The 27580-nt window shown below is 54.5% G+C and overlaps 3 protein-coding genes across 27 annotated transcripts in view; 1 reads left to right on the top strand and 2 right to left on the bottom strand.

The window, feature by feature from the left end:
- Nucleotides 1-342: 342 nt before the first annotated feature.
- Nucleotides 343-3191, top strand: ACD (ACD shelterin complex subunit and telomerase recruitment factor). Of its 3 annotated transcripts, none has more exons than XM_082439695.1 (12): nucleotides 343-561; nucleotides 644-777; nucleotides 930-1023; nucleotides 1110-1186; nucleotides 1297-1341; nucleotides 1457-1491; nucleotides 1641-1792; nucleotides 1871-1952; nucleotides 2050-2136; nucleotides 2329-2702; nucleotides 2818-2909; nucleotides 2990-3191. In XM_082439695.1, the coding sequence occupies exons 1-12, from the start codon at nucleotides 463-465 to the stop codon at nucleotides 3066-3068; spliced, it is 1350 nt and encodes a 449-aa protein (XP_082295821.1). In that variant the 5' UTR covers nucleotides 343-462; the 3' UTR covers nucleotides 3069-3191. The 3 variants fall into 3 exon arrangements, with proteins under 3 accessions (XP_082295821.1, XP_082295819.1, XP_082295820.1); XM_082439693.1 differs by having other exon boundaries at nucleotides 1871-1967; XM_082439694.1 differs by lacking the exons at nucleotides 930-1023; nucleotides 1110-1186; nucleotides 1297-1341 and having other exon boundaries at nucleotides 1871-1967.
- CARMIL2 (capping protein regulator and myosin 1 linker 2) lies at nucleotides 3149-22571 on the bottom strand. 20 transcript variants are annotated; one of them, XM_082439541.1, is made up of 39 exons: nucleotides 15567-22571; nucleotides 15217-15311; nucleotides 15073-15123; nucleotides 14776-14838; nucleotides 14548-14672; nucleotides 14328-14419; nucleotides 14053-14123; nucleotides 13865-13938; nucleotides 13645-13720; nucleotides 13471-13559; nucleotides 13254-13348; nucleotides 13090-13176; nucleotides 12896-13008; nucleotides 12704-12781; nucleotides 12497-12573; nucleotides 12297-12401; nucleotides 12041-12110; nucleotides 11807-11888; nucleotides 11612-11708; nucleotides 11473-11530; nucleotides 11172-11344; nucleotides 10817-10979; nucleotides 10635-10736; nucleotides 9127-9255; nucleotides 8935-9048; nucleotides 8608-8768; nucleotides 8450-8537; nucleotides 8035-8184; nucleotides 7849-7915; nucleotides 7161-7396; nucleotides 6197-6297; nucleotides 5751-6114; nucleotides 5542-5664; nucleotides 4598-4634; nucleotides 4373-4444; nucleotides 4028-4249; nucleotides 3791-3871; nucleotides 3401-3478; nucleotides 3149-3312 (listed from the first exon to the last, which is right to left on the bottom strand). In XM_082439541.1, the coding sequence occupies exons 1-39, from the start codon at nucleotides 15604-15606 to the stop codon at nucleotides 3200-3202; spliced, it is 4212 nt and encodes a 1403-aa protein (XP_082295667.1). In that variant the 5' UTR covers nucleotides 15607-22571; the 3' UTR covers nucleotides 3149-3199. The 20 variants fall into 20 exon arrangements, 17 of the variants coding, with proteins under 17 accessions (XP_082295667.1, XP_082295664.1, XP_082295668.1 ...); XM_082439538.1 differs by having other exon boundaries at nucleotides 15073-15311; XM_082439542.1 differs by lacking the exon at nucleotides 3791-3871.
- A 104-nt stretch (nucleotides 22572-22675) lies between these two features.
- CTCF (CCCTC-binding factor) overlaps nucleotides 22676-27580 on the bottom strand; it is a 50163-nt gene continuing 45258 nt past the window's right edge. For 3 of the 4 annotated variants that reach the window (XM_082439609.1, XM_082439612.1, XM_082439610.1), the window contains 2 exons: nucleotides 25327-25488; nucleotides 22676-24168 (listed from right to left, as the gene is read on the bottom strand). In XM_082439609.1, the coding sequence (XP_082295735.1) occupies nucleotides 23984-24168; nucleotides 25327-25488 (347 nt within the window). In that variant the 3' untranslated portion in view covers nucleotides 22676-23983. The remainder of the gene's footprint in view (nucleotides 24169-25326; nucleotides 25489-27580) is intronic. The other variant, XM_082439611.1, reaches the window with a different exon arrangement.

Raw genomic sequence — 27580 nt, 5'->3', positions numbered from 1 at the left:
ACAAGACTGCGCATTTTGTAGATGAGGAAACTGAGTCACAACAAATAATTGCTGAACTCCTTGGGGTCACAGGCGTTCAAGTGGCTTTGAGCCACCCACTCGGACCACCCTTGGCTGCAGCCTCAGGCCCCAGATCCCCCCCCACTCCATCGGAGCCAGCCCTTGGCGCCTTCCTGCCCAGTGCCACAGGAGTCTTGAAGAACGGCGCAAACGCCCGGCCGCTGCTTGGGAGAGATGCTCGGGGAAGAGTAAGCAGGACAGCATACAGTTGAACCAACACGGGTCTGCAGACAAGTTCCCGAATAGGACGCGCTCGTGCGCACGCGCGGGCACGCTCATGGGCGGGACCTCGACCTCAGGTCCCGCCCAGCCGCCCTACGTTTCCTCTTCCGAGGAGGGGCGGGGCCGCGGCGCCCGCGGAAAACGCGGGCCAGAGGTGCTCGGCTGGCTACCGCGGCGGGAATGGCAGGCTTGGGGAGTCTGGTCCTGCGGCCTTGGATTCGAGAGCTGGTTCTAGGGTCAGAGGCACTCTCAAGCCCGCGGGCGGGGCAGCTGCTCAAGGTGAGTCCCCACCCGCTTCTCAGGGCCTGGAGACCAGTGCTGGGCCCCGGGCGGTGGGTTTGACGCAGGTCGTCGCCGTCAGGTACTGCAGGAGGCCGAGGCCCCGGGCCCGTCCCGCGCTCCTGACACGTCTGAAGGGGCCACGCTACTTGTGTCCGACGGGACCCACAGTATCCGATGCTTGGTGACGCGGGAGGCTCTGAACGCCTCGGACTGGTGAGAGAGGCTCCGCGGAGCCTGGGAAGATTGGAATCCGGTGGGAGAGCACGAGCCTCGAGCCCGAAGTGGGCGGGTTTCAGGCGGGCGGGTCCCAGGCGGGCGGGGCAGTGTTCAGGCAAGCGCGTTAGTGAGGATCGCGCTCGCTGCAGGGAGGAGAAGGAGTTCGGCTTTCGAGGGGCAGAAGGCCGGCTGCTGCTACTGCAGAACTGCGGGGTCCGCGTCCAAGTCGCCGAGGGAGGCGCGGTGAGTGGTGAGGCTGGCTTGGGTGGGTTACTGGGCCCGACTTCCTGACAACTCCTGAGACCCGGTCCCTGAACTCACTCCTCCAGCCCGCGGAGTTCTACCTCCAGGTGGACCGCTTCAGCCTGCTGCCCACGGAGCAGCCCCGGGAACGGGTGACTGGTTGGTAAGTGGTGCCTCCACCCTCCAGCTGTACTCCCCACCCAAGCCTGGCTGACGTTGGCGTAGGCCTTGGGCTCCTAGTTATATTGACTGCCTACTACTTCTCTTTCCCAGCAACCAGGACCCGGATGTGCGGAAAAAGCTCTATGACTGCTTGGAGTGAGTTTGGTGTTGGGCTCTTGGGTCAGGTGTGGTTCGGTCAGGGAATGGCAAATCTGTGTTATCAGATAGGCTTCAGGATTTTTCCTCAGGCTTGTCCTCTCTGTTTCTCTAGGGAGCACCTTTCAGAGTCCACCTCCCCCAGTGCAGGTACTTATAGGGGTTGGCCAGTTGCCCTAACTCCCTGTAGAGTGATCTCTCCAGCCATCACCCCCCTGCTTCCTTAATAAGCCCTTCTCCCCCCCACTCCCGTTCCTCTTCTTTGAGCTTCAGCCCATCCCCCGGTCCTCTGTCCCTAGGCCTTTCACTGTCCCAACTTCTGGATGAGGTAGAGGAGGACCAGGAGCATCGGGGGGCGCTAGTGAGCCTGGCTGAGAGCTGTCTGATGCTGGCAGGCCCTTGCACAGCAACCCCCCTCACCCGCTGGGCGACCTCACGCTGCAGAGCCACGGTCAGTCTGGGGCTTCTCTTGGGACATGTCGGAGTGGGGAGTTGGGCAAGGGCCAAACTGAATGTTCTCATCCTACAGGGAGAAGCTGTGTACTCTGTCCCCAGCCTATGGCTGCACATCTCTGAGAATGACCAGCAAATCCTGAGCTCTCTGGGCCCAGGTCAGAGGGCACAGGGTAAGGAGGACTGGAGAGGTCAAGAGGGGAGTGCCTGTGTGCCCAGTGCCCTCCGTGCTGATAAGCCTCCCCTGACCGCCAGGCCCTGAGCTACCCCCACCACACCCGGCTCTACAGGACCTATCGCTGACTCTCATCTCCTCTCCTCCTTCCTCACCCAGTTCCTCAGGTAAGCTGGTGTTCAGGTCCCATGTTCTTGGTGCTGTCTATCATTTAGATGCCTGGGCTACACAGGATGCTGTGAAAGGGTGCACAGCTGGGTGGGGGGGTGAACACAGTTCCTGCAGGCCTATGTTCACAGGTCATTCAGCTAGTCTGAGCTGAGAGGTCTGTGCCCATGGTGAGTCCGCTTTCTCCTCAGGAACCCCTGCCCTACCCAGCCACATGCTGTCAGAGGAAAGTGGTGCCAGTATCAGCCTTCTGCCTGCCTTGCCCTTGGCTGCTCCAGACCCAGCGCAGAAGGGCAGCTCCCAGCCCCTGTCAGCCATCTGCTCAGCCCATGGCCCCCTGCCCCCCAGTTCCCCACACCCCAGCCATGTACCCAACTCCCCACCCCTGAGCTGCACCCCAAGTCTGTCACCCCTTGGCCACGTCCCCAGTCTACACCAGGCCCATGTAACCATGACCCAGAGACCTAGTCTGGAGTTCAAGGAGCTAGGGTTACCCCCCAAGACCGGGCAGCACTCTCCAAGGACAAGAACCACCAAGGGAGCCCTGGAGTCCAGCCCTGTCTGGGTGAGCATAGCACCCCTTACAACTGGAGGGTAGAATGGGGCTGGGCTGGGGGTAGCCTTGGATGAGGTTAGGGGCCTTTTTGGTCCCTCTCCAGACACCATACCCCCCCCTTCAGGACCCCCGAAAGAGGCATCGTGACGGTTCTGCCTTCCAATATGAGTACGAGCCACCCTGCTCCTCCCTGTGTGCCCAGGTCCAAGCTGCCAGGTGAGTGCCTGGGGGTGCCCCCAGTCTCTTGGTTACCTGTCCCAGTCTCCATTGGCCTACAACCATGGTTCTCTTCCCAGGCTCCCTCCCCAGCTTGTGGCCTGGGCCTTGCACTTTCTGATGGAGCCACAGCCGGAGGCTGAACTAACCCAGGTGTGAGGGGTCATGTGAGCACGTGGGAGGATGCGTGCACAGGTCCGTGCCTGGGGGTGGATAAACAAACAGAGCTCCACGCCAGCTTCCTTTAAGTTTTTTAATAAAATAATCTCATGCGGCAGGAAAGGAGAAGGTCAGGGGTTGGGGCCGCTGCCTCTTTGGTCTGTGGCTGGGGATGATGGGCTCCGCTCAGGGCCCGAGGGCTCTGTAGACTGTGGGGGTAGAGGCTCGGCTCCGAGGCCAGATCCTGCACAGGGAGAGGGGAAGAGAGAAAGGGTCAGGACTGTCGACTGAGCAGTCCTGCCGCCCACCCAACTGGCTCCAGCCCCCTTTACCTATGCTTGGAGATGGAGGTGTCTCAAGCTTTGGCCTGCGCTTGAGGACAGGGGAGCGCTGCAGCCGCAGGGGCCGTTCTGAGGGATACAGAAAGACTTGGGGAGGGTTGCTAAGGGCTTGCTGCCTGTCCTCCACCCCCACGCACACTTGCCTTCAGAGCCTCCCCCTTCCCCGGCATCCTCCCACCCCTGGCAGAGGTTGCTCTTGTGGAGGTAGAGCCAGGACTAGTAGGAAGGGCTTCGCAGACCCTTGCTCCTGGCCTCTGGCTCCCTGATTTCTCAACCCCTCACGCCACTGGTGGCCCCCTCCGAGGACCAGAGCCTCGAAGGGAGCCCACCCTCCCCCATCTCCTCCTGCACTCAAGCACACATGGAGGTGTCTCCCCTCACCAACAGGGGCCTGGAGCTGGTCCTCATGCACAGACACTGCTCGTCGCCCCGCCAAGAGAGGCCTCGGCCTCAGCTGGCCATCTGGGGGAGGCCAGGGTATCAGGGTATGGTCCCAACAGCTGCCCCCGCTCCAGCCCTTGCCTCCCACCTTCAGGGTCCCCAGAGGAGCTGAGTTCCCAGCAGGGACTCCTCCAGGCCCTAGCCCAGTATTGGGTGGGGGCTAGGGTACCTGCTTACCTTCATTCCTGGAGCCTAAGCAGGAATCCTCTGGGAGGCCCAGGCTGTCTGGGGAGGGGCTGGCTCTTCGGGGGCTTGGGCTGGGACAAGGGGAGGGGGGGCCTGGACCATCCTGTTGACCCCAACCACGGCCCCTGAGCTCTGCATTCAGCTGCTGCCCTAGTGTCTTCCAGGTGGCAGACTCGGGCCCCTGGCCCCCTGGACCAGGTCTGCATGAAGGGTCTGCAGGGAGAAAGGTGTCAGCCGAGACCTGGGCCAGGCGTCGGAGGTGAACCTGACCAATGGTCTGATCCCCTCCAGCCTGTCCCTGCATGACCCCCAACATACACAGTGGCCCTCACTCACCAGCAGACACAGAGTGGGTGCGGGACTTGATCGAGATGGGAGGGGCCTCTGTGGAACTGTCCATAATGTCACCTGCAAAGGCGGGGCTGGGGGCTTAGGCTTAGTGAGGGGAAGAAGAACATGGCTATTCCCACTCTTCTGCCAGGGAGAGCAAACCCCTTGGGGACTATCTATCTATCTCCTCCTCCCCAAAAATGTACTGCCATAGCCCAGGGTCCCACTTACCATCTGAGCCAGCCTTCTTGATCTCTCCATCTTTGCTCTGTAGGAAATAGGGAAGTCAAGCTTGATCCTGTCCCACCCTCATGCTAGTCTTGTCCTTTTATTCATTCTTGTTATAACAACTGCCACTAAATGCCCACCGTGGGCTGGGCAAGAACATGGCAAACCCAGTCCTGGTCCTCTTGGAGCTCAGTCTGTGATGGTGGACAGTTAACACACACAAGCATATGCAAGCACAGACACACACAGTAATTTCTTAATTCTGTGATTCACTTTCTATACCTTAATGTTTCTAAATTCAAGCTGAGTTTCACTTCATTTGTGTTTCTTATTTTCCTGAAGTTATTAAAGGGATAGTCCGTAGGGTGGTGGTTCTCATTAGGAACTGTGATCAGAGAGTGGCATCAGCAGGGTGGCCATGGAAGAGAGTCAAGGAAGGCCCACAGGGAAATACAGGGATGAATGAAGAGGGACCTGGTGTAGCCCATGGGTGGGGATGAGAGGCTGGAAGTGGGGCAGGGAGGAGTTCCAGACAGAGGAACCTGTGTAGAGGCTCTGAGATGAACCGGGGTTGAGAGCAGTGAGGTGAAAGCAGTGACCAGGGCTGAGACCCCGCTGGGCCTTGAGGCAGGATTAGGAGTCAGGGCAATGTCTTGAGAGGAAGCCCCTGGAGGATTTGCTATTTCAAATGCAGATGGCAAAGCCAGATTTCTGTTAGATCTGCAGAGAAAGGACCATCCGCTTCAAGGAGGAGGTATCAGTGGCCTGGGTCAGGGTAGAAGCCAAGAGAGAAGAAAGGTTGACTCTGATGACTTGTGGGGAGGGAAAGAATCGACAGACCTGGCTGTGTGTCATGAGTCTCCTCCTGGTCACATAAATCACCCACATAAAACGACCTACGTGTCACCTGCCTCCTGACTTCCCACGTGTGTCCCTTCCCAGCTCACTTGCTTCCTCTTGCCTTCGGCACTCCCGCTGCCTCTGCTCACGCCGATCCTCTGCAGCATCACTTGTACTCGCTGTTCAAAGGTTGGGGCCAGCTCTGTGTCTCCCCGCTCCAGGGGCTGCTGCTGGGAACAGAGATACCCGAGTGGGGAGAGAGCCCACGGCCCTCACTGTTCCTGCAGAGCCTTCGCTCCCTGTCACCAGGCCTTACCTTGTCAGGTCTGGCACCCAATGTTATCTCCTCCTCCTCAGCAGGTAGCAGTATCATGGAGTAGGCCTTGCTTTCCCGAGTGTATCGAGGCCGACTCCTGCGGGTGGGGTCGGGGCTGCTGGTGCCCCCCTCAGCCCCACCAGCCTCCTCACCACGGCCAGGACGGGCTGGTGGCCGAAGTAAGTCCCCAAGTGTGGTTTTTCGAGAGCGGGGAGCTGCCCCAGGGCTGGTCTCTAGATCAGGCCGTGACCCACGTGTTGAACGAGGCTTCTTGAAGGCAAAGAGAGTGCCCAGCTTCTTTCGAAGTGTACGGGGGACAGGGGTGGTACCCCCCTCGGCTGCCGGGTCCTCCTCGGGGGCCCAGCTGTGGGGACAGCCAGCAGTAAGTGGGAAGGCCCATGGAGCATTCTACCCTCTCCCACCCCTTGCAATTGCCCCTTACTCACAGGCGATCCTGATGGATCAGCCTTTTGGAGAAGAATTCCTCCACGCCCTCGTCCACACGGGCACTGAGCCCATTCCCTTCCTGCGGCAGGGCCGGGGGCACCTGAGGAACACCACAGGGTTAAGGCTCTGGGCTGAGTGCAACTGTGACTGCTCTCCACCTTCCTTGTCCAACGGCAGGCTCTGGGCAACTCCAGGACTTGGGAGCTGCAGTGACCCTATAGGGCTGCTGACACAAGCTCTCCCACTGCCCAGATGGTGGGCAGAGATGCTGGTTTCACGTACCCCCCTCGCCTGTAGTTGGCCCTGGACATACCCAGTTCACGCCCATGCTTGTCCCACAGAGTATCCTAAACACCCTGAACCACCTGGTCACCAGCGGGCTAGAGCCCACGCACCCGCTGGGTCACACGTTCCCACTTGCCACCCCCTCTGCTCCAAACAGTTCCCTGCAGTACCTTCCACCCCACCCCACCCAGCCTGCTGCCGGCTCAGCGGCGCCTGCTGCTGCGTCAGACCCTCTGGGGGGCCTCAAGCCGGCTCCTCCCCGCCTCTGGCCCCATGCCCACTGCCCGCGCCAGTACCCAGCCCACACATACACCCACACTGGATGTGCAGTAAACGCAGGACTGTCCCCACAGCCAGGGGCCCAGCATCTTTCATTAACCCCGGAGGGAGGGAGGATAAGACAGACACCCCCTCTCGCACATCTACCAATGCAGCGGCCAACCTGAGGCAGAGTCCTACACCCAAGCGCTCCCTCAACGAAATCCACACACTCTCCACACACTCGTGACCCCGCATGAGCATGGGGTGGGGGCGTTGGCCAGGAAGAAGCCAGAACTCGGCAGTATGACCAGGTGGTCTTGGGCACCCACCTCCCTGCAGGCCATCACCCGTAAGGTGCGAACGGGCCACTCGCGACCCCCAATTCCACGAGCTTTGGAGTGGGGGTAGGGCGCTCACCTGGGGGCCCCCCGGCGGCGGGCGGTGGTGGTGCTGGCGCCGTGGCCGCGGCCGGGCCCGGGTCGGATGGCGCAGGGGCTGCCCGGCGGGTGGCAGGTCCATGCGAGGCAACGGGTCGGCCGGGGGCCCAGGGGCGGCGGGGCTCGGAGAGCCACGAGCGGATGGCCCCGCCTGCGGCTCTGCATCTTCCCCCGGAGCCGCCAGCTCGGGCTCCGGCTCTGGTTCCTCAGCAGCACCTGACGGGAGAGCACCAGAAGAGCACCGAGCGCCAAGCCCAGGGAGGTGGCGGCGGCGGCGCTAGGGCGGCGGGGGACCCGCCCAGGGCGCGGGGAGGGGCCCAGCTACGCTGCCCGCCCCCGCCGCCGCTGTCCGTGGTGCTGAGCGCGGCCCCGAGCGGCGCGCGGCGCCGCCAAGCATGCGCATCCTGGGGGTAGGGAAGGGGTGGGGGGGGCGGGGAGGTAACGAGGTGAGAGGAGACTGTGTCGGGGCCCTGGTCTGCTCAGGTCCCACCCTGTGCTAACTGACCACAGCGGACCCCAACTTTGCACGTTGCACGGGGGTCCTGGCCCAGCCCACTCAAGGGTCAGGGAGTTCCCGGGACAGGGGTGAATGTATGTGTCTAGGTGTCCAGGTCTAATGGAACTTCAGCCCAACCTGAGTAGCTCTCTTCCCCCGGGCCCTGACTTACTGTGAGTGGAGGGGACCAGGTGAAGACAGCGGTTGGATTCAGGCCACTTCTGTGGAGGACTGTCATCCTGGTGGGGAAGACACAAACTCAGCCTGGGGTGGCGGGGAGCTGCCTCCCCTCCTTCCACACTCCAGAACAAGATGGGAAGATCTAGGGTTCTAGGCCCAGAGTTCTAGGACCACCTACCTTCTGCTCCTCTTCATTCTCCTTTTCCTTCTCCTCAGGGAAGAAAAGACCTTCCAATTCCCCAGGCCCAGGGGGGCTGGGTTCGCCTCCATCTAGTGCCCGTATGACAGGGGGCATTGCCTCTGTTGCCTGTTGAGCCAGACTCTCCACCTGCAATACCAGGCACCCCAAAGATGCACAGGCAGGGCCTCAGCCATAGTCATATCAGTGCAAAGGGAACCCTGAAATACCCCTGGGCTATCTAACCCCAGAAGACATTACAGAACCCCTGCAAGGCAGTGGCCACGTCACTGTGTGTGTGTGTTTGTGTGTGTGTGTGTGTGTGTGTGTGTATGCATGTGTGTGTATGTCTGTCTGTATGCATGTATGTGTGTGTGTGTATGTGTGTGTGTGTAAGCACACAGTTCCTGCTCACCAGCCGATCCCGGGCTGCACTCAGACCCGCCACAGCCTGAGCCACAATGCTCTCTGCCAAGGTCCCTGTGACTGACAGGCGCATGTCCCTGACGGCAACAGAGGGCAAGGGTTAGTGTGCTGTCTCTACCCAGCCCAGCCCAGCCCTATCCAGCCTACCTGAGCCTCGTGAAGGCATCTTGCAGCAGGTACTCTGGGAGCAGCTCTGGGAGACCCCTTGAGCCTCCCAGGACCCCCTCTAGCTGCTCCCTCCACCTGGGTCCCTGCAGCATCTGTGGGCAGAGGCTCCTTGTGGTGTCCAGTGTGGTCTGAGTGAAGTCCTGGGCAAAGGTCAGAGCACGGTGAGGGTGTGGCTGGGGCCCAGACCAATTGGCTTGAGGCTCCAACCCTCACAGAACATTGACTCAGGGGATATCACAGGCAAGCCTATGGATGCGGGTCAAGCCTGAATATGGAGGTGGGGCTGGGGCAAGGGCACTATCTCACCTGAATGTCCCGGCGGCAGACCTCGCCCACCTGTCCCAGGAGGCCCTCCAGCTTCTGCCGCAGCTGCCATTGGTGGCTTGGGGAGCTCCCAGCCTCATGTAGAATGGGGAGAATCTGGAGGCCAAGGAGAAAAGGAGTTGCAAATTGACACCTAAGAGGGGAAGGGTCCTCGTAGTGGGAAGGGGTGCTCACACTGAGAGAGAAGTTGGCATTTTGGATGGCCTCCTCGGCCTGGTGCACAGCAGCTTCACCCTGGGGCCCAGCCCCACAGCCCAGCAACTCCACGTGCTCCTGCACCGACTGACACAGTTCATTCACTTCCTGGAGGGCAAGAGGAATCAGTCTCAGCCTGGTCCCCTCCCCATCCCCTGACTGCCTCCTTCCCAAGGTCTCCAACAGGGTGAGTGAGGTCCTGAAACCGATACCATCAGGACAGCCACTTAGGGACCCTATCTGTTCAAGGAGGGAGAGCAATGTCTCCTTTAGTTCATTGTAGGGACTTTATATATACTTCCTAAGTGTCCAGAATAGGAAGGAAAAGAGCTGTTAGTCATGTCGGTGTTTTAGAAGCTCAGTCTGTTCATCATCCAGCTAGAGGACAGATTGAGGGATGAAGAGAAATGGGAGTGAGGAGCCATGGAGGAAGGACCAGGGGGAGAAAAGGATAGTTGGGGTGGGAGTAAAGAGTGGTGTGTTTGAGAGAGTCGGTCAAGAGGCAGAACCAAGGAGGTCTGTGGGGGCTTCGGTGTGGCCAAGAGAGACATGGACTGAAGCTCTGTCCACAGCACTTGGTGGGTGTGGGCACCAGCGAGATTGGGCTCCAGGGTAGAGAGAAGAGAGAGATGTGGGAGATGATGAGATCACCTGAAGACATAGAATGTGAAGCCCCTGCAGGATGTCTGGGTCATGATGCCTGGGCTCTGGAGCTTGGGAGAGAAGTGGGAATTGGGAATGGACGGATGGGGAACATCTCACCAAGACAAGGTACTGGAGGGAGATGAAGCCAGAAAAAGGGTCACTGGGTTTGGCCACAACAAAGGTCAGTGGAGAGGGAAGGGAAGCCCCGTGAATGGGAAGTCACAGGTGGGGCTACAGTTGGGGGTGGAGAGAAATGACTGAAGATTTTAAAATACCTCCTGTCTTTAACAGGGGAGCCTATTTAAATGCTTTAAGGGAATTCCCTGCAGTCCAGTGGTTAGGACTCCACACTTCCACTGCAGCAGGCCCGGGGTCAATCCCTGGTCTGGGAACTAAGATCCCGCAAGCTGTGCAGAGCAGCCAGAAAATAAAAAAATAAAAATAAAAATAAAAATAAAAGGTTTGTAGGAAATACACACCGTAAAGTATTTGCATAGGTGACAGGGCATATTGCTAGCAACATACTCTTAAATAGCTCAGGACAAAAAAAGTTCTGTGTGCTAGTCTTGTAATTTTTCTGTAAGTTTAAAATTAGTTCAAAATTAAAAGAAAGGAAAAAAAAATGCTTTAAAAAAACAACTAAGAATGTTATTTGGGGGAACTATTTCAAGAGCCTTTGGCTCCTCTGCAGATCAAGGAAAGGGACTTGTCTGGGACAGTAGGATTCAGGCACCATGGCCCCAGGAAAGTCAGAGCCTCAGACTTACGGAGGCTCTCAGCTGCCACAGCTCTCCCCATCCCCTACCTTCGGTGTGCTCAACGTCGAGAGAGGGGATTCTGACCTGTTCGGAGGGGTCTGACCCCAGACCTAGTGGCTTCGAGCGGGAGGTGCAGTCAGTAGAAGCATGGTCTGCGCGGTTGTTCCGCAGGAGACAGGCTTGGATCTGGGCACAAGAGATACTGAGAAGTGGTGGGGGGTGGGGCCAAGGCACAGAGGAGGGCGGGGAACAGAGGGAACCCCCACCTGGTACACGGCACGTGCTGTCAGTTCAGGGCGGCTGCGCTGCGCCTGGGCCACATCGTTCAGTGGCAGAGGCATGGCCTTCAGGCTGCGGTTCTGCTCCAGGGCCTGTGCCACGTCCAGCAGGCCCACAGCAGACGTGTGGTTCCGGTCCCAGACCACAGACCTGGGCCGGGCCAGGGTTCAGTCGGGGGCGGAGCTCTGCAAGGCCCCACCCAGCCCCGCTTGCCTTTCCATTCGTCTGGAGCACCCCTGCGCTCCACTTGCTCCGCTTCGTTCAGCTCTGCCCCTTAGCCCAGTAAGCCCCTCCATACACGCCCTCCTCCCCCATTGGTCCCACCCCTCTGACCCCGCCCACCGGAGCCTCGTGTTGACCCGAAGCGCCTTGGCCAGCATCTTGGCGCCGGTGTCCCCCATGGCGTTGCCGCTGATATCCAGGGCTGTCAGGTTAGGATTGGCGCCCAGGGCCCGGAGCAGGACGCTGGCGCCCAGTTTCAGTCGCGACTCAGCCACGGACAGGGACTGCAGGGGCTGGGGTTAAGAGAAAGCCATTTGTGGTTGGAGTCAGGGGTCAGCAAGCAAGGCAGGTCAGGGAGCAGGAGTAGGAGGGGTCACAGGGGTCCATTGCCTGAGGATCCCGCATGGTTCCGCGAACTCACACAGTCGTCATCTTGCATGAGCTGAACAATCCGGTGCAGGACGTCGTCCAGGGTCTCCCTGTGGGCAGGGGCAGCGGTTGGCAGGAGACCCGGGTGGTGGGGTGCTGTTGGGAGGCCCAGGAGTGAGATGGGGGCTCACTTGCACCGGACGTTGAAGTTCCTTCCAAGCGCCACGTGTCGCAGGGACCGACTCCTCCCGATGGCCAGCACCAGAGTCACCATGTCTGAGCCGAAGCCTGGGGGTGGCTCAGGTCAGGCACAAGGCGAGGCTGCGGGAGTGGGAGGGGTGGGAATTGGGTGGATGGTGGGAGGATGGGTTTCTGGGCGGCCTCACCATTATCCGCCAGATCCAGGGAGCTCACTGCGCCAGCGTCGCACACTAAGTCTTGAATCACCTGAGCGCCGGCGGAGCGCAGCTGAAGGTGGAAGGTGGAACGCGCTCAGGCCAACAGGCCACAGGTGGGGAGGATCAGGCCAGCAACGGCCCAGCGCTTCCGCCTCGCAGCCCCAGCCCCACAGCCGACGTGTGGGTCCACTGCCCGCTCTCATCTCCGGGCCGGGCGCTCACCTCACAAGCGCTGAGGTCCAGGTGCAGGTCGTCCATGTGCGTGTTGAGCGCAAGGCCTTCCAAAAGCGCCCTGGGAGGGAATGTCACAGGGGGTGGCGGGAGCTGGGAACAGGGGCCCTAGAGCGCGAATAGCAAGAAGGAAGGGCCAGGATGCCAGGAGGGTCATGGGTGCGATACGAGCGGGGTGAGGTGCTGGAGGCCAGGCCTGGGTGGTGGCCGCACAGACGGGGGCCTGGCCGTGGGCAGGGACACTGACCTGAGCGCGTCCGGCGGCAGCTTGCAGCCCGCCAGGCACAGGTGCCGAAGCGTCGCGGCGCGGCTGAGGAAGAGCTGCAGCGCGTCAGGCGCAGCCCTGGACTTCCTGGGGCGGGGGAGCGGGAGCAGTGGGCTTCCTGGCGCGGGGAGGCGGCTCCCGGCAGAGTCCCACCCCCGCCCCGCCCCGCCCCGCCCCCTTACGTGCGGGAGAACACGTTCCTCGAAGCGTCGAGGTGGGTGAGGCTGGCGCAGCAGCCGCGGGACAGCGAGGCGAAGAGCTGCGGGAGGAGCGTGTGGGCTACACTGGCCGGGGAACTGAGCCCCTTCCCGCCCTGCCCTCCAGTCGACCCTTGGGCCTTAGGCCCGGCCAGCCCGACAAATCATCCCCCCCACTGACCACCCCCTCACAGTGTCCAGGGCGGTGTCAGTGCCTGCGAGATTCAGGAACGTCAGAACATTAGGACGGCTCAGGAAACTATAGAGGCCCTGGTGGGAGGATGGAGATGGGAGGGAGTGAGTCAGGGATCACCCCACCAAAAGCTTCCTGACACTCCACTGCCGGCGGCGCCCCCAATCACCGCCCTAAGGATGGCCACTCACCCCATTGTCCTCCGAGGCCCCCAGTGCCCCGGGATTCCCGGAAAGGTCCAAGTGGGTTAGGGCAGAGTCAAAGGCTGCATTGGAAGCCAGCGCCCGGCCCAGAGCCCTCATTCCTGGTGGTGGAGGAGGGGGCTCACAATCAGGCTGCCCCACCTCCCAGCTCTACCTCCCCCAGCCATCCTCAGCCCGCCTACCTCGCGGCGTCAACCCAGTCTGCGCGAGGGTGAGTCTCCTCAGGGCTCCAGGATGATGCTCTAGGTGTCTGCTGAGTGCAGCCACGCCTGGGGGACGGGGGCAGCCATGTGGGTCTCACCTCCTCCAGCGCCAGCCCCCGGGGGTTCCCCAGGCTCAGCCGTACCTCGGTCATCCAGCACGTTCCCCGCCAGGCTGAGCTCCCGCAACCCGGAACTCGTGTGCCCTGCCAGGGCCTGGGCCAGTCGCCGGACAAAGTCTCTGGGGACCAGACCCCAGGTGTGAGGCTCTGACCCTGGATTCCCAACTCCTCCCCAGGCCACTAGTCTCTCCATCCCAAGCCCCCAGACTCCCCTCCCCAATCCCTACCCTGTCCCCCCTACCCCCTCAGGCCACAGGTCTCCAGCACCAGCTCCTCCAGGTGGGATGACTGACTCATCATGTGCAGAATCTGTTCCAAGACCTCAAGGCTCTGAGGACCAGAAGGTGGGGGGCGCTCAGTGGGCTGCACCCTGGCCCCCCGGCCATGCCGCCCCCCACCACCCCTATGCTCTCACCAGCTTCATGTCCACGCAGGAGAGGCACCGGAACCACAGGTTGTAAGACAGGGCGGCCACACTCAAGGCCAGGTCCCTGGATGGAAGAAAGGGCAGGGGCAGAGCTCAGGGCCCTCCAGCCAGATCCTAGGCCTAGCATCCCCCCTCCATGGAGAGGCTAAGGCCCAGGAATGTGGGTCATGGGATCTTCCTCTCTTCACAGACCTTGCAGGCCACTCACCGACTTCCCAGATGGCTGAAGTCGCCTAGGCTGAAATGGCGGCAGCCCTGACGATGGTAGATGGTGTCCACATCCTGGGTGGGAAGAAAGTACCTCCAACTTACTTGGGACACAAGGCGTAGGGAGGGATTCAAAGCACACGGGGGATCAGATGTCTCCAGAGCCCCCAGAGAGGGCCCTACTCTCACCCACTGAATCTCCTCTCGGAAAGGGAAGCCATTGTAGTCACACAGAGCCTCATATGTCTCCGAAAAGCCACCTGTGTTGGTGCCAGGTGTGTGATGGGGCAGGGGTGGGGGAAAGAGAGAGACAAAAGGTCAGAGATGGAGGAAGATCAGCCCGAAGCTGGGTAGTGGCTGTGCCTCGAGTGGCTCTGTTCAGTTTGTGAGACCTCCAAATCCAGGGGTCAGGATGCAGGAGGGGGTAGGCTGGAAGCCCTGTGCGGCCCCACCTTGGCCCTTACCACAGGGGCTGCTGGGCGAGGTGGCCTCTGAGGGGCTGCTTCTCTCCAGCCGAGCCAGCATGGAGGGGGGCGTGGGCCTCCGGAATAGCTTCCTGAGGAGGGACATGGAGAAGGGGGCAAGGGACTTCTAGGCCCTGGGCGTGAGGTCACCCACTGTGCCATCCAGAGCACCCCTCGCTGCCCTCCTTCACCCCCAGCCCCCTCAGTTGCTGGGACTCACCCAAGGGTTGAGCAAGGGAAGACCTTCCTGATGGCAGCAGCGATGTGCTGGGCCAGCTGTTCCAGGGCAGCCACACCAGGAAATTCCAGGACCAGTTCAGGCAGGGACTCCAGCTCAAAGGTGACCTAGGGTGGATGGGTGGGGCAGGGGCTGGGCTCCAAGTGTGGGGCAGGCTGGGGGGAGGGGAAGACCAGACTGCAGGCCCTGGTGGGGCACTAGGGGTCTCACCTGAGGGGGTGTCTCCTGCAGCGCCATGGCCTGGACCTCCAGGTAGCTGAACGTGCAGTCCACCTGCGGAGCGCCTGGGTCAGCCTGGACCAAGGCCCAAGCCCCACCCTCTTGGGAGCCCAGTCCTTTGTGCAGCCTGGATCTCAGAGCTGGACCTGACTACACTCCAGTCCTGCCTGCTGCCGGGAGCCCAGTGCTGTTGGAAGGGCAGAGCCCGCAAGGACACCACCACAGATGCAGCCCTCATCAAGGAAGTTGCTCGAGGGCAAGGGGTGGCAGCTGGGCCCTGGGACTCACCCTCAGGGGAAGGCAGGTGTGGAGCAGGTAGGCTCTCCATCGGAGCAGTGCCTGAGGGGAGAGAGTGTCTGACACCCTGGGCAGGGCAAGAGCCTCTTTCTGCCGGGGCCCCAGTGGCCCTCCCAGCCTCTGCCCCCGCCATACCAGGACATGACCTTGCTCAGCACCCTCCCGCTCTGGCAGCCAGGTTTTCAGCAGCAGCTCTGCCTCCTTGGGCCACAGGAACCTGGTGATCTCGCCTGTGGAAGGGCAGCCTGCTGGGCAACTGGTCCTCCCATGGAGGTCAATTCATGCTCACGGCCTGTACCGGGCTAGGGGGCCTGGGCTCATCTGTGGGCCAGCGAGGAAGGAGTGGAGTGGATTTGGGCCGCCAAGCCCTCCCAAGGAGCAGAGGGAACCGCTTGCCCGGTGCCACGAGGCGCTGGGTGGGCCTCTGCTTTCTGGGGCTGCTCTGCTTCCTCCCAGCCAAGAAGGTGACAAGGGCCAGCGCTTACCTCGCAGCTCGCAGGATATGCCGTCGGGGGTCTGGGCCATGCGGCCGGCCCGGCGGCTGGGTGGCCCAAGGAGCTCCGAAGAGAAACGGTAGCGGCGGGCGAGCACAGGAAGCCTGGGGCCTCGGCGCGCGCTGCAGCCACCTGCTCCTCCTGCAGCGGAAGGTAAGCGCCGCTTCCTGCCAGGCCGCCCCCGGCCCGGCTCCTCCCTGCCCGGCCTCGGCGGGCTGGGAGAAGTCGCGCGGGTACGACGGTGTAGGAGGGGGGCAGATCCCAGCTGCCCGCCCGCGCCGTCGCTCAGGAGCTACTCCGCTAGGGCAGACCTGGGGAGGGAAGGGAGAGGTGTGGCCGGGAGGGTCTCGCGTATCGCGTGCCTCTTTCGGTTCCTACCCCACTACTTCCACCCCGCGCCATATCCCCGCCGCGAGCACCAGGGGGCACTGCCCGCTCGGGGATCTCTGCGGCCCGCCTCGGTCCATCCCCTCCAAAGCCCAGCGGGGAAGGTGGACAGCACGCAGGACGCAAGGGGCGTCTGTTCAGAAAGGAGCATCGGATCCCTCCTAAATCTGGAGAACCCTATCTGTTGCTTCTAACCTGGAGTCCCTCACCCCATCGGAGAGTCACAAACTGTTGACAGGGTGGAAAAAACACCAGATGGGCCCCCACGCCCTTCTCTGTGGCAGAGGTTCCTTAGCTTTCATCAAGCTCAAGCTGGGTCAGGGCCAGAAGATGGGGGTGTACCATCAGGGGGCAGCCAGCCCCAAGGGCTGCAGGGAGGGGTGGAGTGACTCATGAGCAAAGGCAATGTATGTGGGGGGGGGTCCTCTCATGTCTGCATTCTCCCTGAGCTGGAGAGAGTTTGGGGAGGGGGGAACCACTAGGAGAGAGGCCTAGGAGGCCATCAGGTCATGGGATGCATGATACCCTATAAAAGATCAGGGACCTAGGGACTTCCCTGGTGGTGCAGTGGTTAAGACTGTGTTCCCAATGCAGCGGGCCCGGGTGCGACCCCTGATCAGGGAGCTAGATCCCACGTGCATGCCTCAACCAAGGAGCCCACCTGCTGCAACTAAGACCCGGTGCAACCAAATAAATAAATAAAATAAATATTAAAAAAAAAAAAAAAAGACCAGGGACCTAGATTCTGGAGGGTTCACAGGAGGGGATTCAATTTTTTTCTTCCATTAGTCTAATTAAACTCTATGAGATAAGGAACAGCCCTCTGCCCTACCCACAGCTCAGCCAGGCAGAGGTGAAACACCCTGAGAGGAGGTGAGAGACACTGGGCAGAGTCTCTTGGTTTCTTTCCCATCTCCAGCTACCCCTCCTCACCTTGAGGCCTGGAGACAGTGGGAGCATTTTCCAGTCATCTGACTACCACCATCCCCCACAAAATCTCATCTCCCTTTGCTGAGGTCCACCATAGATTAGGACAAAGTAGAAACTGAATAGTAACAACTTGGAGGAAGCCCCCTTCCCTAAAGCAGCAGGCCCAGGTGTGATAGCCCAGGGCTGACAGGGCAGGACTCAGCCGGAGAGGGTGCTGAGTTCCTGCCAACAGAGGCCAGAGAATGTCCTGCTCTGCTGCCTCCCAACTTGAGAGAGAGTTCAGGTTAAGAGACCACACAGAACCCACCAACTGCTTCTAGGGTGTGAGCTCAGCAGCTCTCACACACAGTATGGCCAAGTGACCAAGAATGAAGGTTCTGAAGGCACGCTGCCTGAATTCAAGTCCTGACTCCACCTCTTACTGGCTATTTGACACTGAATAAGTCACTTTATCTTTCTGGGCATCCAGTTCCTGTTTTGTAAGCTGGAGCTATTAACTTACCTTGAAGTGTAAGGATTAAATGTTTAGAGAGGTGCTCACAACAGTGCCTGGAACTCAGGGAACACTCGTATTTGCCAAGTCTTACCACGGCAACCTTAAGACTCCAGAACAGAAGGATAGAAAACCCCCCTCACTGGGATTTTTGTTTCGAATGACAAGAATGAGAAATACAAGAGGGAATAAGTGCCAAAGGGTTCGAGTTGCTCCCAGGTGGAGGGCGTCTTGAGACCAACAGCTGCACTGGTGGCATCAGCCCCTGTCTAGTGAGTGCTGTGAGGACAAGCAGGGGGCTGCGGAGGAGGAAACCAGGATCAGCCTGGAGATTAGGACGGGGTGCCAGGCTAGCCACACATCTCCATAACTGCTGGCCGTCAGGATGGCGGTGACAAAACAAGCACAACTGCTATCAGCAACCAAGTGAACACGTGGGACTCAGCTCCCACAAGTGAGTGACTCATGAGAGGGAGAGAGGCCTTCAACTTGTTCAAGACTGTCTCTGTGTTCTAGACAGCATGACACTCCGTGGGCGCTCAGGAAATGCTAAAAGCTCATAATGAGGAATAAGCCCCGCCTGCTCCATTAGCACAGAGTGACAGGCCAGGCTGCAGCTCCCAGGACTGCCATGAGGCTCCCGTCAAAAGTTCTCCCGTGTGGAGTAAGAGTGTGAAGGTTTCACATTTAATGGAGTCACACAGGATGTATCATGGGGCTATGCCAATGGAGGAATCTCCTTCCGGCCTTAGCTGCATCACAATGTCACTTTTCTTGCCCCTCCCCAACCAAAACCAACCTACTTGTAAACAATTTGAATATATACAATTAGAACAGAAAAGTTATGCTGAAGATAAACTGCTTGCTGTTCTATGAAGAGATTTTCTGTTATACTTAAAAAAAATTGTTTTGGGGGGTGGGGGTGGGGCGGCTGTGTGGCTTGCACGATCCTAGTTCCCCGACCAGGGATTGAACCCGGGCCCCCTGCAGTGGAAGCGCAGAGTCCCAACCACTGGACCACCAGGGAATACCCTATACTTAAAATTTTTAAAAAGCTATGTGGCCACTGAAACAACTCTGGTAGGGGGTGCTCTGGTTCCTGGTGGCAGTGGGGGTTAGCCCATGCCTGGGATAGAGACCAAATGCCCTGACAGCCTCGGGCCACTAACATTCAGTCCAAGTTGCTGATTGCCTGGTTCACAGTCCTGAGGCCCCTGACGATACCGATTTTTCTGGGAGACCCGACTGCATGGACACCACAAACCAGCCGAAGCCTTCACACAGCTTGTCCACTGTTACTTACTTTTCACTGAAAACTGATAAGTTGGAATTCTGGTTAAAAAACCCTATAATTGGGGCTTCCCTGGTGGCGCAGTGGTTGAGAGTCTGCCTGCAAATGCAGGGGACACGGGTTCGGGCCCTGGTCTGGGAGGATCCCACATGCCGCGGAGCAACTAGGCCCGTGAGCCACAATTGCTGAGCCTGCGCGTCTGGAGCCTGTGCTCCGCAACAAGAGAGGTCACGATAGTGAGAGGCCCACGCACCGCGATGAAGAGTGGCCCCCGCTTGCCCCAACTAGAGAGAAAGCCCTCGCACAGAAACAAGGACCCAACGCAGCCATAAATAAATAAATAAATAAAATTTTAAAAAAGAAAAAACCCTATAATTATCTCGAGATAATAAAAGCTATTCATGACAAACCCACAGCCAATATAATACTCAATGGTGAAAAGCTGAAAGCTTTCCCACTAAAATCTGGAAGAAGACAAGGATGCCCACTCTCACCTCTTCTATTCAACACAGAATTGGAAGTCCTAGCCATAGCAAACAAGAAAAAGAAATAAAAGGTATCCAAATTGGGGGACTTCCCTGGTGGTGCAGTGGTTAAAAGAAGCCGCCTGCCCATGCAGGGGACACGGGTTCGAGCCCTGGTCCGGGAAGATTCCACATGCCATGGAGCAGCTAAGCCCGCATGCCACAACTACTGAGCCCGTGTACCACAACTACTGAAGCCCACGCGCCTAACGAGAAGCCCACGCACTGCAACAAAGAGTAGCCCCCACTTGCCTCAACTAGAGAAAGCCCGTGTGCAGCAACGAAGACCCAACGCAGCCAAAAATAAATTAAAAAAAAAAGTATCCAAATTGGAAGGGAAGAGGTAAAACTGTCATTATATGCAGATGATATACTATATATAGAAACCCCTAAAGACTCCACACAAAAACTACCAGAACCGATAAATGAATTCAGCAAGGTAGCAAGATACAAGATTAACATACTGGTTACACTTCTTTACACCAACAAGGAAATATCACAAAGGGAATGTAAAAAAAAAAAAAACCCTTTTAAAATCGCAATACAGGCTTCCCTGCTGGCGCAGTGGTTGAGAATCTCCCTGCCAATGCGGGGGACACGGGTTCGAGCCCTGGTCTGGGAAGATCCCACATGCTGCGGAGCAACTGGGCCCGTGAGCCACAACTGCTGAGCCTGCGTGTCTGGAGCCTGTGCTCCGCGACAAGAGAGGCCGTGACAGTGAGAGGCACGCGCACCGCGATGAAGAGTGGCCCCTGCTCGCCGCAACTGGAGAAAGCCCTTGCACAGAAACGAAGACCCAACACAGTCAAAAAATAAAAATAAACTAAAAAAAAAAAATCACAATCCAAAAAAATAAAATACTTAGGAATAAATCTCACCAAGGAGGTGAAAGACTTACAGGCTGAGAACTATAAAACATTAATAAAGGAAACTGAAGATGATTCAAAGAAATGGAAAGATACCCCATGCTCTTGGATTGGAAGAATTAATAATGTTAAAATGGCCATACTACCCAAAGCAATCTACAGTTTTAATGAGACCCCTATCAAGTTACCCATGATATTTTTCACAGAACTAGAACAAATAATCCTAAAATTCATGTGGAACCATAAAAGACCCAGAATTGCCAAAGAGATCCTGAAGAAAAAGAACAAAGCAGGAGGCATAACCCTCCAAGACTTCAGACAATACTACAAAGCTATAGTAATCAAAATTGGCATAAAAACAGACATATGGATCAATGGAACAGAGTAGAGAGCCCAGAAATAAACCCAAACCTTCAGTCAATTAATCTTTGACAAAGGAGGCAAGAATATATAATGGGAAAAAGACAGTCTCTTCAGCAACTGGTGCTGGGAAAGTTGGACAGCTGCATGTAAATCAATGAAGTCAGAACACACTCTCTCGCCATACACAAAAATAAACTCAAATGGCTTAAAGACTTAAACATAAGACATGACACCATAAAACTCCTAGAAGGGAACACAGGCAAAACATTCTCTGACACAAATCGTACCAATGTTCTTAGGTCAGTCTCCCAAGGCAATAGAAATAAAAACAAAAATAAACAAATGGGACTTAATCAAACTTACAAGCTTTGGCATAGCAAAGGAAACCATAAAAAAACCGAAAAGACAACCTATGGAATGGGAGAAAATACCTGCAAATGATGTGAATGACAAGGGCTTAATTTCCAAAATATACGAACAGTTCATACAACAAAGAAAAACAAACAACCGAATCTAAAAATGGGCAGAAGACCTAAATAGACATTTCTCCAAAGAAGAAACACAGATGACCATATGCACATGAAAAGATGATCAACATCACTGATTATTAGAGATATGCAAACCAAAACTACAATGAGGTACCACCTCACACCAGTCAGAATGGCCATCATTATAAAGTCTACAAATAACATGCTGGAGAGGGTGTGGAGAAAAGGGAACCCTCCTACACTGTTGATGGGAATGTAAGTTGGTGCAGCCACTATGGAAAACAGTATGGAGGTTCCTCAGAAAACTAAACCATAAATCAAAAAGATACATGCACCCCTATGTTCATACAGCACTATTTGCAACAGCCGAGACACGGAAACCACCTAAATGTCCATCGACAGATGAATGGATAAAGAAGATGTGGTACGTATATACAGTGGAATACTACTCAGCCATAAAAAAGAACGAAATAATGCCATTTGCAGCAACATGGATGCAACTAGAGATTATCATACTAAGTAGGTCAGAAAGACAAATATCATATGATATCACTTATATGTGGAATCTAAAATATGACACGAATGCACTTATCTATGAAGCAGAAACAGAATCACGGACATAGAGAACAGACTGGTGGTGGTGGTTGCCAAGTGGGAGGGGGGATGGGGGACGGATGGAGTGGTAGGTTGAGGTTAGCTGATGTAAGCTTTTATGTATAGAATGGATAAACAACAAGGTCCTACTGTATAACACAGAGAACTATATTTAATATCCTATGACAGGGGTCTTCCCTGGCAGTGCAGTGGATAAGACTCTGTGCTCCCAATGCAGGGGGCCCAGGTTTGATCCCTGGTCTGGGAACTAGATCCCACATGCATGCTGCAACAGAGTTCGCATGCCACAACTAAGGAGCCCGCCTGCCACAACTATAGACCTGGTGCAACCAAATAAATAAATAAAAATTAAAATAAAAAATCCTATGACAAACCATAATGGAAAGTAGTATTTAAAAAAAAAGAACGTATATATAACGTAATCAACATCACTGTACAGCAGTAATTAACCCACTGTAAATACTTCAATAAAAAAAAAATTTTTAAAAACCAAAAAACCAAAAAACCTATAATTAGTGGCCAAAGCTTTCACCAAAAAGGGGCTTGCCAAAGGAATCTACCCAGAAATGGCCAACAGCAGCAAGAAGGTATTTCACTAATGCATAAACTTCCTGACACACTCCCTTTCCATCCTGCTTCCTAGGTGCTAACAAGCAGCTGTGCTATCTAGGACTCTCAGCCTGGTGGTGGCACATCTGTCTCCCTTTCAAATGAACCTCTCGAGGGCAGACTGGGCCCAGCTTCTCTCTGTTCCCCTGCACTTGGCAGAGCTCGATGTATTTTGATCCCAGCTCTCCTTGAGCTGAGATCTCGAGGCCAAAGATTTCCATCAGCCCCTTCTCCTCAAAGCTCTGTGGCCCACCTGCTCTACCACAGGCAACCGGCTCTTCAGTTGGATCATGGGGCTGGCAGCTGTATACACTCACCTCTCTACTCACATACCACTTTTGGGGCACTGAAACTTGCAGCAGGATGCACTCAATATTCCATCACCTGCCAAGATCATCTCTCATTTGCTAGAGAGGAAGCGGTCATCCTGGAAACATAGCTTGCGTCTGAAAGGCGAGGAGGCCTGCACTGCCTGAGGCTACGCACATAGACCCCTCTGGGCCCCTCGTTAGGCAGGAATCACACAAGTCGGAGTGTTTGGAGCACTTGTTAATCCGTTATGATTTATTAGCTGTACAGCAGTAGATCCTCCTCCCCAGCTTTCAACCCCATTACATATTTTATTACAGGTCTCATGTTGGCGTCCTAAAATAATGAAAAATATCACACAGTACAGCTAAGTACAAAATGCATCAACCTAGAGTCTGATAGCTAACTGATGGCTCTCTTAAAAGCAATACACAGAAGAAAAAAGTGTTTGAAATCAGCAAGACTGAGGCTCTCTAAAAAACACATTTTAAACGTGTGACAGTTCATGTGCAAGAATCACTTTTTAGTTGGTTTTGCTTCACATTATTATTTTTTGAAGATCCAAAGTTTAAATTACTGACCTAGTGAAATTTTCTGGCCCAGCTTTTAAGAGCTGCTGTGACCCACTCATAATCACCCTTCTGCTTTAACAGAAGATTTATAAAACACAAAACTCAGCTACAAACAAAGAAAATGTAGATGGGATGGGAAATCATAACAAAGTTAATTGTACAAGGTTCAAATGCTGGCTCCATGGGCTGGAAAATCATGATCTTCCATGTGGGTATCCGTCACTAGCGGGCAGCAGTCTGGGTGCCATTCTGCTACATGACTGTGATCCAATTCCTTGTCAACATTTACATACTACAGTCTGTGGAAACTTAATTTGCAAGTAATTAAAATGCTGGGTTTTCTTACACTGCACTTCTTTTCAACCTCTTAATTAATGGAAAAGATTAAAATGTAAAAAAAGTTATTTACAAGCTTGACCATACCAGAAACTTTGCCAAGAAAGAGGCAAAGTCTTCAGGACAGAAACCAATCGTAGCATGCCATACTACTGGTGTGCAGCTGACTCCAAGCAAAGAGAGTCAGGGCAAAGCAAAAGCAAAAACCAGTTTAAAAGTCTAAGTCCTTCCCAAGTCTGCATTTACAATTAAAAACTCTCCTGGGAAGAAGACCATAGAACTCTGGGAAACCCAGTGGTGGTTTCTGGAGTGGTTTACCATAGCAAGAGAGAGGGTTCAATGTCTCTGTTTCCATCTAAGAAAACCAGTTAGGCGTCAACACTGTCCTCAGCACTTCACAGTAAACCCTCAGGGACTCAGAACATTCCATGATTTGCTAACATCAAACAGCAAGTTCTAGTTAAATCACATTTTTCTAACATCATCCTTGAAGTTTTAGTTCTCAGTATGTTTGGTAAAATGATGCTTTTCCCAAAGCCAAAAGAAGAAAGAAGGGAGAAAAATTAAGATGCGGGCCGTTTAAACACAGCCCAGAGCAGTCCTGGCAACGAGCGAGGCCCCGCCATCACCGGTCCATCATGCTGAGGATCATCTCGGGCGTGAGGTCTCCGTTGGGGGCGTCTGTGGCGGCTGGCTGGGGCTCCTCTTCCTCCCCCTCCGCGGGCTCTGCGTCTGGCTCTTTTTTGACTTCAACTATAATGTTCTCAATTGCACCTGTATTCTGGTCTTCGACCTGAATAATGGCTGTTGCTGGCAAAGAAGAGCGTGAACAAAACAAATGCTCCATTAAAGCCCCCAAGGATTGCAAGGGTCTTTTCAGACTCGACACTAAATGAATGTCAGCAACACAGGAAAGCCTTAGATTCGATACAGAGAAAGTCAATCAAAAAGACCTAATAACCTGAAGTGCGGCCATACACAAAGCCCCACTACTCTAGATACTATCAAACAACAAAATGTTGACACTCCTCTTCATATGCCTCCCAAATTACATATTAAAAAACTTAGTTTTCCTTTATGTCATAAATTTGGGCTTCATAACAGTGTGTGTGAGACAGGCAAAAAATGCAGATGGTGCAGGACTAGGAATACTTCACCGAGTGTGGGATGTAGGTCCGTTTTAGAGATGACCCACCTATAGCAAAGAACCTGACATTTTTGAGTCTGAAGTTCTCCCAACACCCAGGGCCCTCCCGCCAGTTCACTCACTCAAATGTGTGTAGGCAAAATAGTTCCCGGGATCTTTAGAGTCAACCACCCCTCTGAAATAAGACATCTGGACACGGGGCTCAGGGAGCATATTAAAAAAATAGATGAAACCCTGTATTTGTTAAAGAAAGAAAAAAACCTGCCAGCTTTTAGGAGATTCATGAATAGAACAGAGACCTGAGACCCTGCAGAGCCTGCTGTCACAAGGGCCACGTCCAGTACAGGACTGCTACGTGGTGTGACGTGGAGGGCGGACACCTCCTCTGTGTCCTCTCATAAACCAGGAAGCCACCAATAGAATCCACAGGCCTGGATTTCTTAGGAGGGACAGTGTCAGCTCAGAAATTGCTTTTTCCCTCTATCTTTTAAAATTTGGCTGTTTTACATTCATTACCACATCAATTTTGCCAGCTGACTATGACTCTTGTTGTTTTGTAAAACCCTCCCACATTAACAGTACCCACCTTGTAGAACATAAGCACCCTTCTACTCTGGACTTTCTCTTGCTGAAACCTAACAGGTCTCTAGAGATGTTCCTCAGTAAAAACCAAAAAATCGCTTCCTGAGAGTTTGTTCCCAGTGTGACCTTAATTTGTTCTCATGGCTCAGTTCCCATCTACCCAAAGAATAAGGACCTGTCTGGCTTCCCCACGTGTTAGGAGAGGACGCCAGCCTACTGTGCTGAGATAGTCAACTTACGCTGGGTCTGTTTGGGCTGGTTGGTTCTGCCAGGGGGGCGTCCTCTCCGCTTCTTGGCAGGTGGTGGGGCTGGGGTCACAGGCTGAGGCTCTGGCTCGGGTTCAATCTCCACAGCAGGCTCCTCCTCATCCTCATTGTCATCCAGGTCTGGCTCAGCATTTTCTTCTCACGAAATCAGGAAGAAGAGGTAGTGGGGCAAGGAGAAGAGTGGTGGAAGAAAAAATAACACACAAATAATCACATATTCTATGAAGTCTAGTTACGTATTTATTTTCATCGTTAAAAGCCCATTTAAAAAATGCTTTCACTGGAATTTTTGTTACCAGTGTTAACAGAGTAAACTGGTATTGATGCAGAATAAGCAAATCAACGTAAATACTATTATTCATATTTTATGTGGACTGGACATTACTTTTTTCTATCAGCTTTAGATATCAGAATATTGAGTTTTGAATTCTTACAGGCAACTCCACAGTATGCCAGTTATATAAAAAAAAAACCCCACAAATGGTGTTCTAAGTTGAAAATGAAACAAATGTTCCCTCTACCTACTACACAAGGATAAAGCAGGACGCTAAGACTGAGATGGACCCCTGAAGAGTGGTGGAATGTGTGCATGCGTGTCTGTGGGTATGAAGTTCTTGAAGCACCGTGAGGTCCTATTTACTACGAAAAGCATAAGGCCAGGTTTTGGGATTTAATTTAATTCCCAGCTGTTCCAAACCCAACAGGTCATTCTTAACTCCCTTACCTTCTCCCGAATGCCATTATCACATAAAAGGAGAGGGAACTACTATAGAAAGAACACTGACGAGGAGCCTGATAATACGGTTTTGAGTCTCAGATCTCCTAAGTGTGTGACCTGGGACCATGACCACACTGAACCTCAGTTACCCTGTGTAGTCTCTAAAGCACTCCCAAGGATCACAAGGATTGAGATAATGCCTGTAATCGTGCTCTGTAACTTACATTCTACTACATAATCACAGTTGATTTTTACACTGTACATCACAGTTTAAAAATTCTCCATTATTCCATTTAGGCTTCATTAAATAAGAGATATTACCCTCATTTTATAGAAACAGAGAGAAGCTAAGTGATTTGTAAGGCACAACTAACCACAGTTTGGGGCTATTCTGCCGCCCACACCTATAGGCAACCAAAGAGTTCTTGCTACCCCTCCCCCATTGCCAAGGCACAAAATGTACCCCGTCTGCCTTCCTCCAAGAAATGCAGGTTACAAGCACATTCTCTTTCTCTAGCACCAAATGTTTAAATTTAGAAGTCTGTGGGTAAATGCCTGATCTTCAGGACAAAATGCCTTATTTGCCAAGTGACTGAAATCCTAAGTGAAAACGTGGGGAACGTACTGGTACGTGGCAGAGTGTCAAGGACGACACGCTTTCCTGCTGAACTTATTCAAGCCCCCTATTGCCTAAGTTGGCCCAATGCCTAGAAAATTAAACAAATTCAGTCAGAATTGGGGGAAAAAGCACACAAAGAAGGTTAATAGGGTCAAAGGCTTATTGGCTGGGAGAGATTTTGGCAAAAAGCCTTGAAAATAGCAGTAGACTCTGCTGGTCAATTTTTGCCGATGGCCAACAGGCAGAACTTCTGGGAGGGAACAAATATGACTGTGTGGCCTTCACCAGCCCAGAAATTCTGGGATAAAGAGACACTAGGTATGAGGTCCAAAACCAAACACTGTGCTGTACAAACCAGCAGTGCAGAAGACAAAGGGAGGAACTGTAGAAACCTATTCGGAACCGTCAATAAACTCTGCAGGTGAAAGTTGCTTCTGGTAAAGTACAATTACAGAGTAGAGCTGGTCTTGTTGGGAGATTAACCACAGAAATGAACAGGGAAGAACCATGAGAAAAAAGGGTATGGGACAATGTCTGTGGCAGTAGGAGGCTCTGCAACGAAGAGCAACTACAGGTATCCTGAAGCTCAAGGTTATCTGTGGATCTCTGCTGGTACTTGAGGCCCTCTGACATTCCTTGGCACCTCCCAACAGTCCACTCAATTTCTTAGCCAAACAAAGGGATCCCACAAAATTCTCAGTAGAGAGTGATGCGCTTTTATAAAAATTAAGCAAAGTGACATTTTAAAAGAGGCATTCACTTAAAACCGAGTGAACGAAGATATTGCTTAAAATAGCTTTTCTACTAAAAAAGGCAGCAAAAAATAAACTACTGTTATGCTTAGATGAATATTCTCCCAGAAATAGTTAAAGTTCTGAATAGAAAAGTGA

Source organism: Balaenoptera physalus, assembly GCF_965194825.1.
Source record: "Balaenoptera physalus genome assembly, chromosome: 19".
NCBI lineage: Eukaryota > Metazoa > Chordata > Mammalia > Artiodactyla > Balaenopteridae > Balaenoptera > Balaenoptera physalus.
Note: the sequence above shows the minus strand (reverse complement) of the source record. Positions and strands in the feature narration are given on the sequence as shown.

Coding starts and splice junctions, on each gene's coding strand:
- CARMIL2 (XM_082439537.1), bottom strand. CDS start 15,606: ATGGCCCAGACCCCCGACGGCATATCCTGCGAGCTGCGAG. Junction 13,177..13,253: donor GAACGTGCTGGATGACCGAG/GTACGGCTGAGC, acceptor CCCGTCCCCCAG/GCGTGGCTGCACTCAGCAGA. Junction 12,402..12,496: donor AGGAACGTGTTCTCCCGCAC/GTAAGGGGGCGG, acceptor CCCCCGCCCCAG/GAAGTCCAGGGCTGCGCCTG.
- ACD (XM_082439693.1), top strand. CDS start 463: ATGGCAGGCTTGGGGAGTCTGGTCCTGCGGCCTTGGATTCGAGAGCTG. Junction 1,024..1,109: donor AAGTCGCCGAGGGAGGCGCG/GTGAGTGGTGAG, acceptor TCACTCCTCCAG/CCCGCGGAGTTCTACCTCCA. Junction 2,137..2,328: donor TTCCTCACCCAGTTCCTCAG/GTAAGCTGGTGT, acceptor CTTTCTCCTCAG/GAACCCCTGCCCTACCCAGC.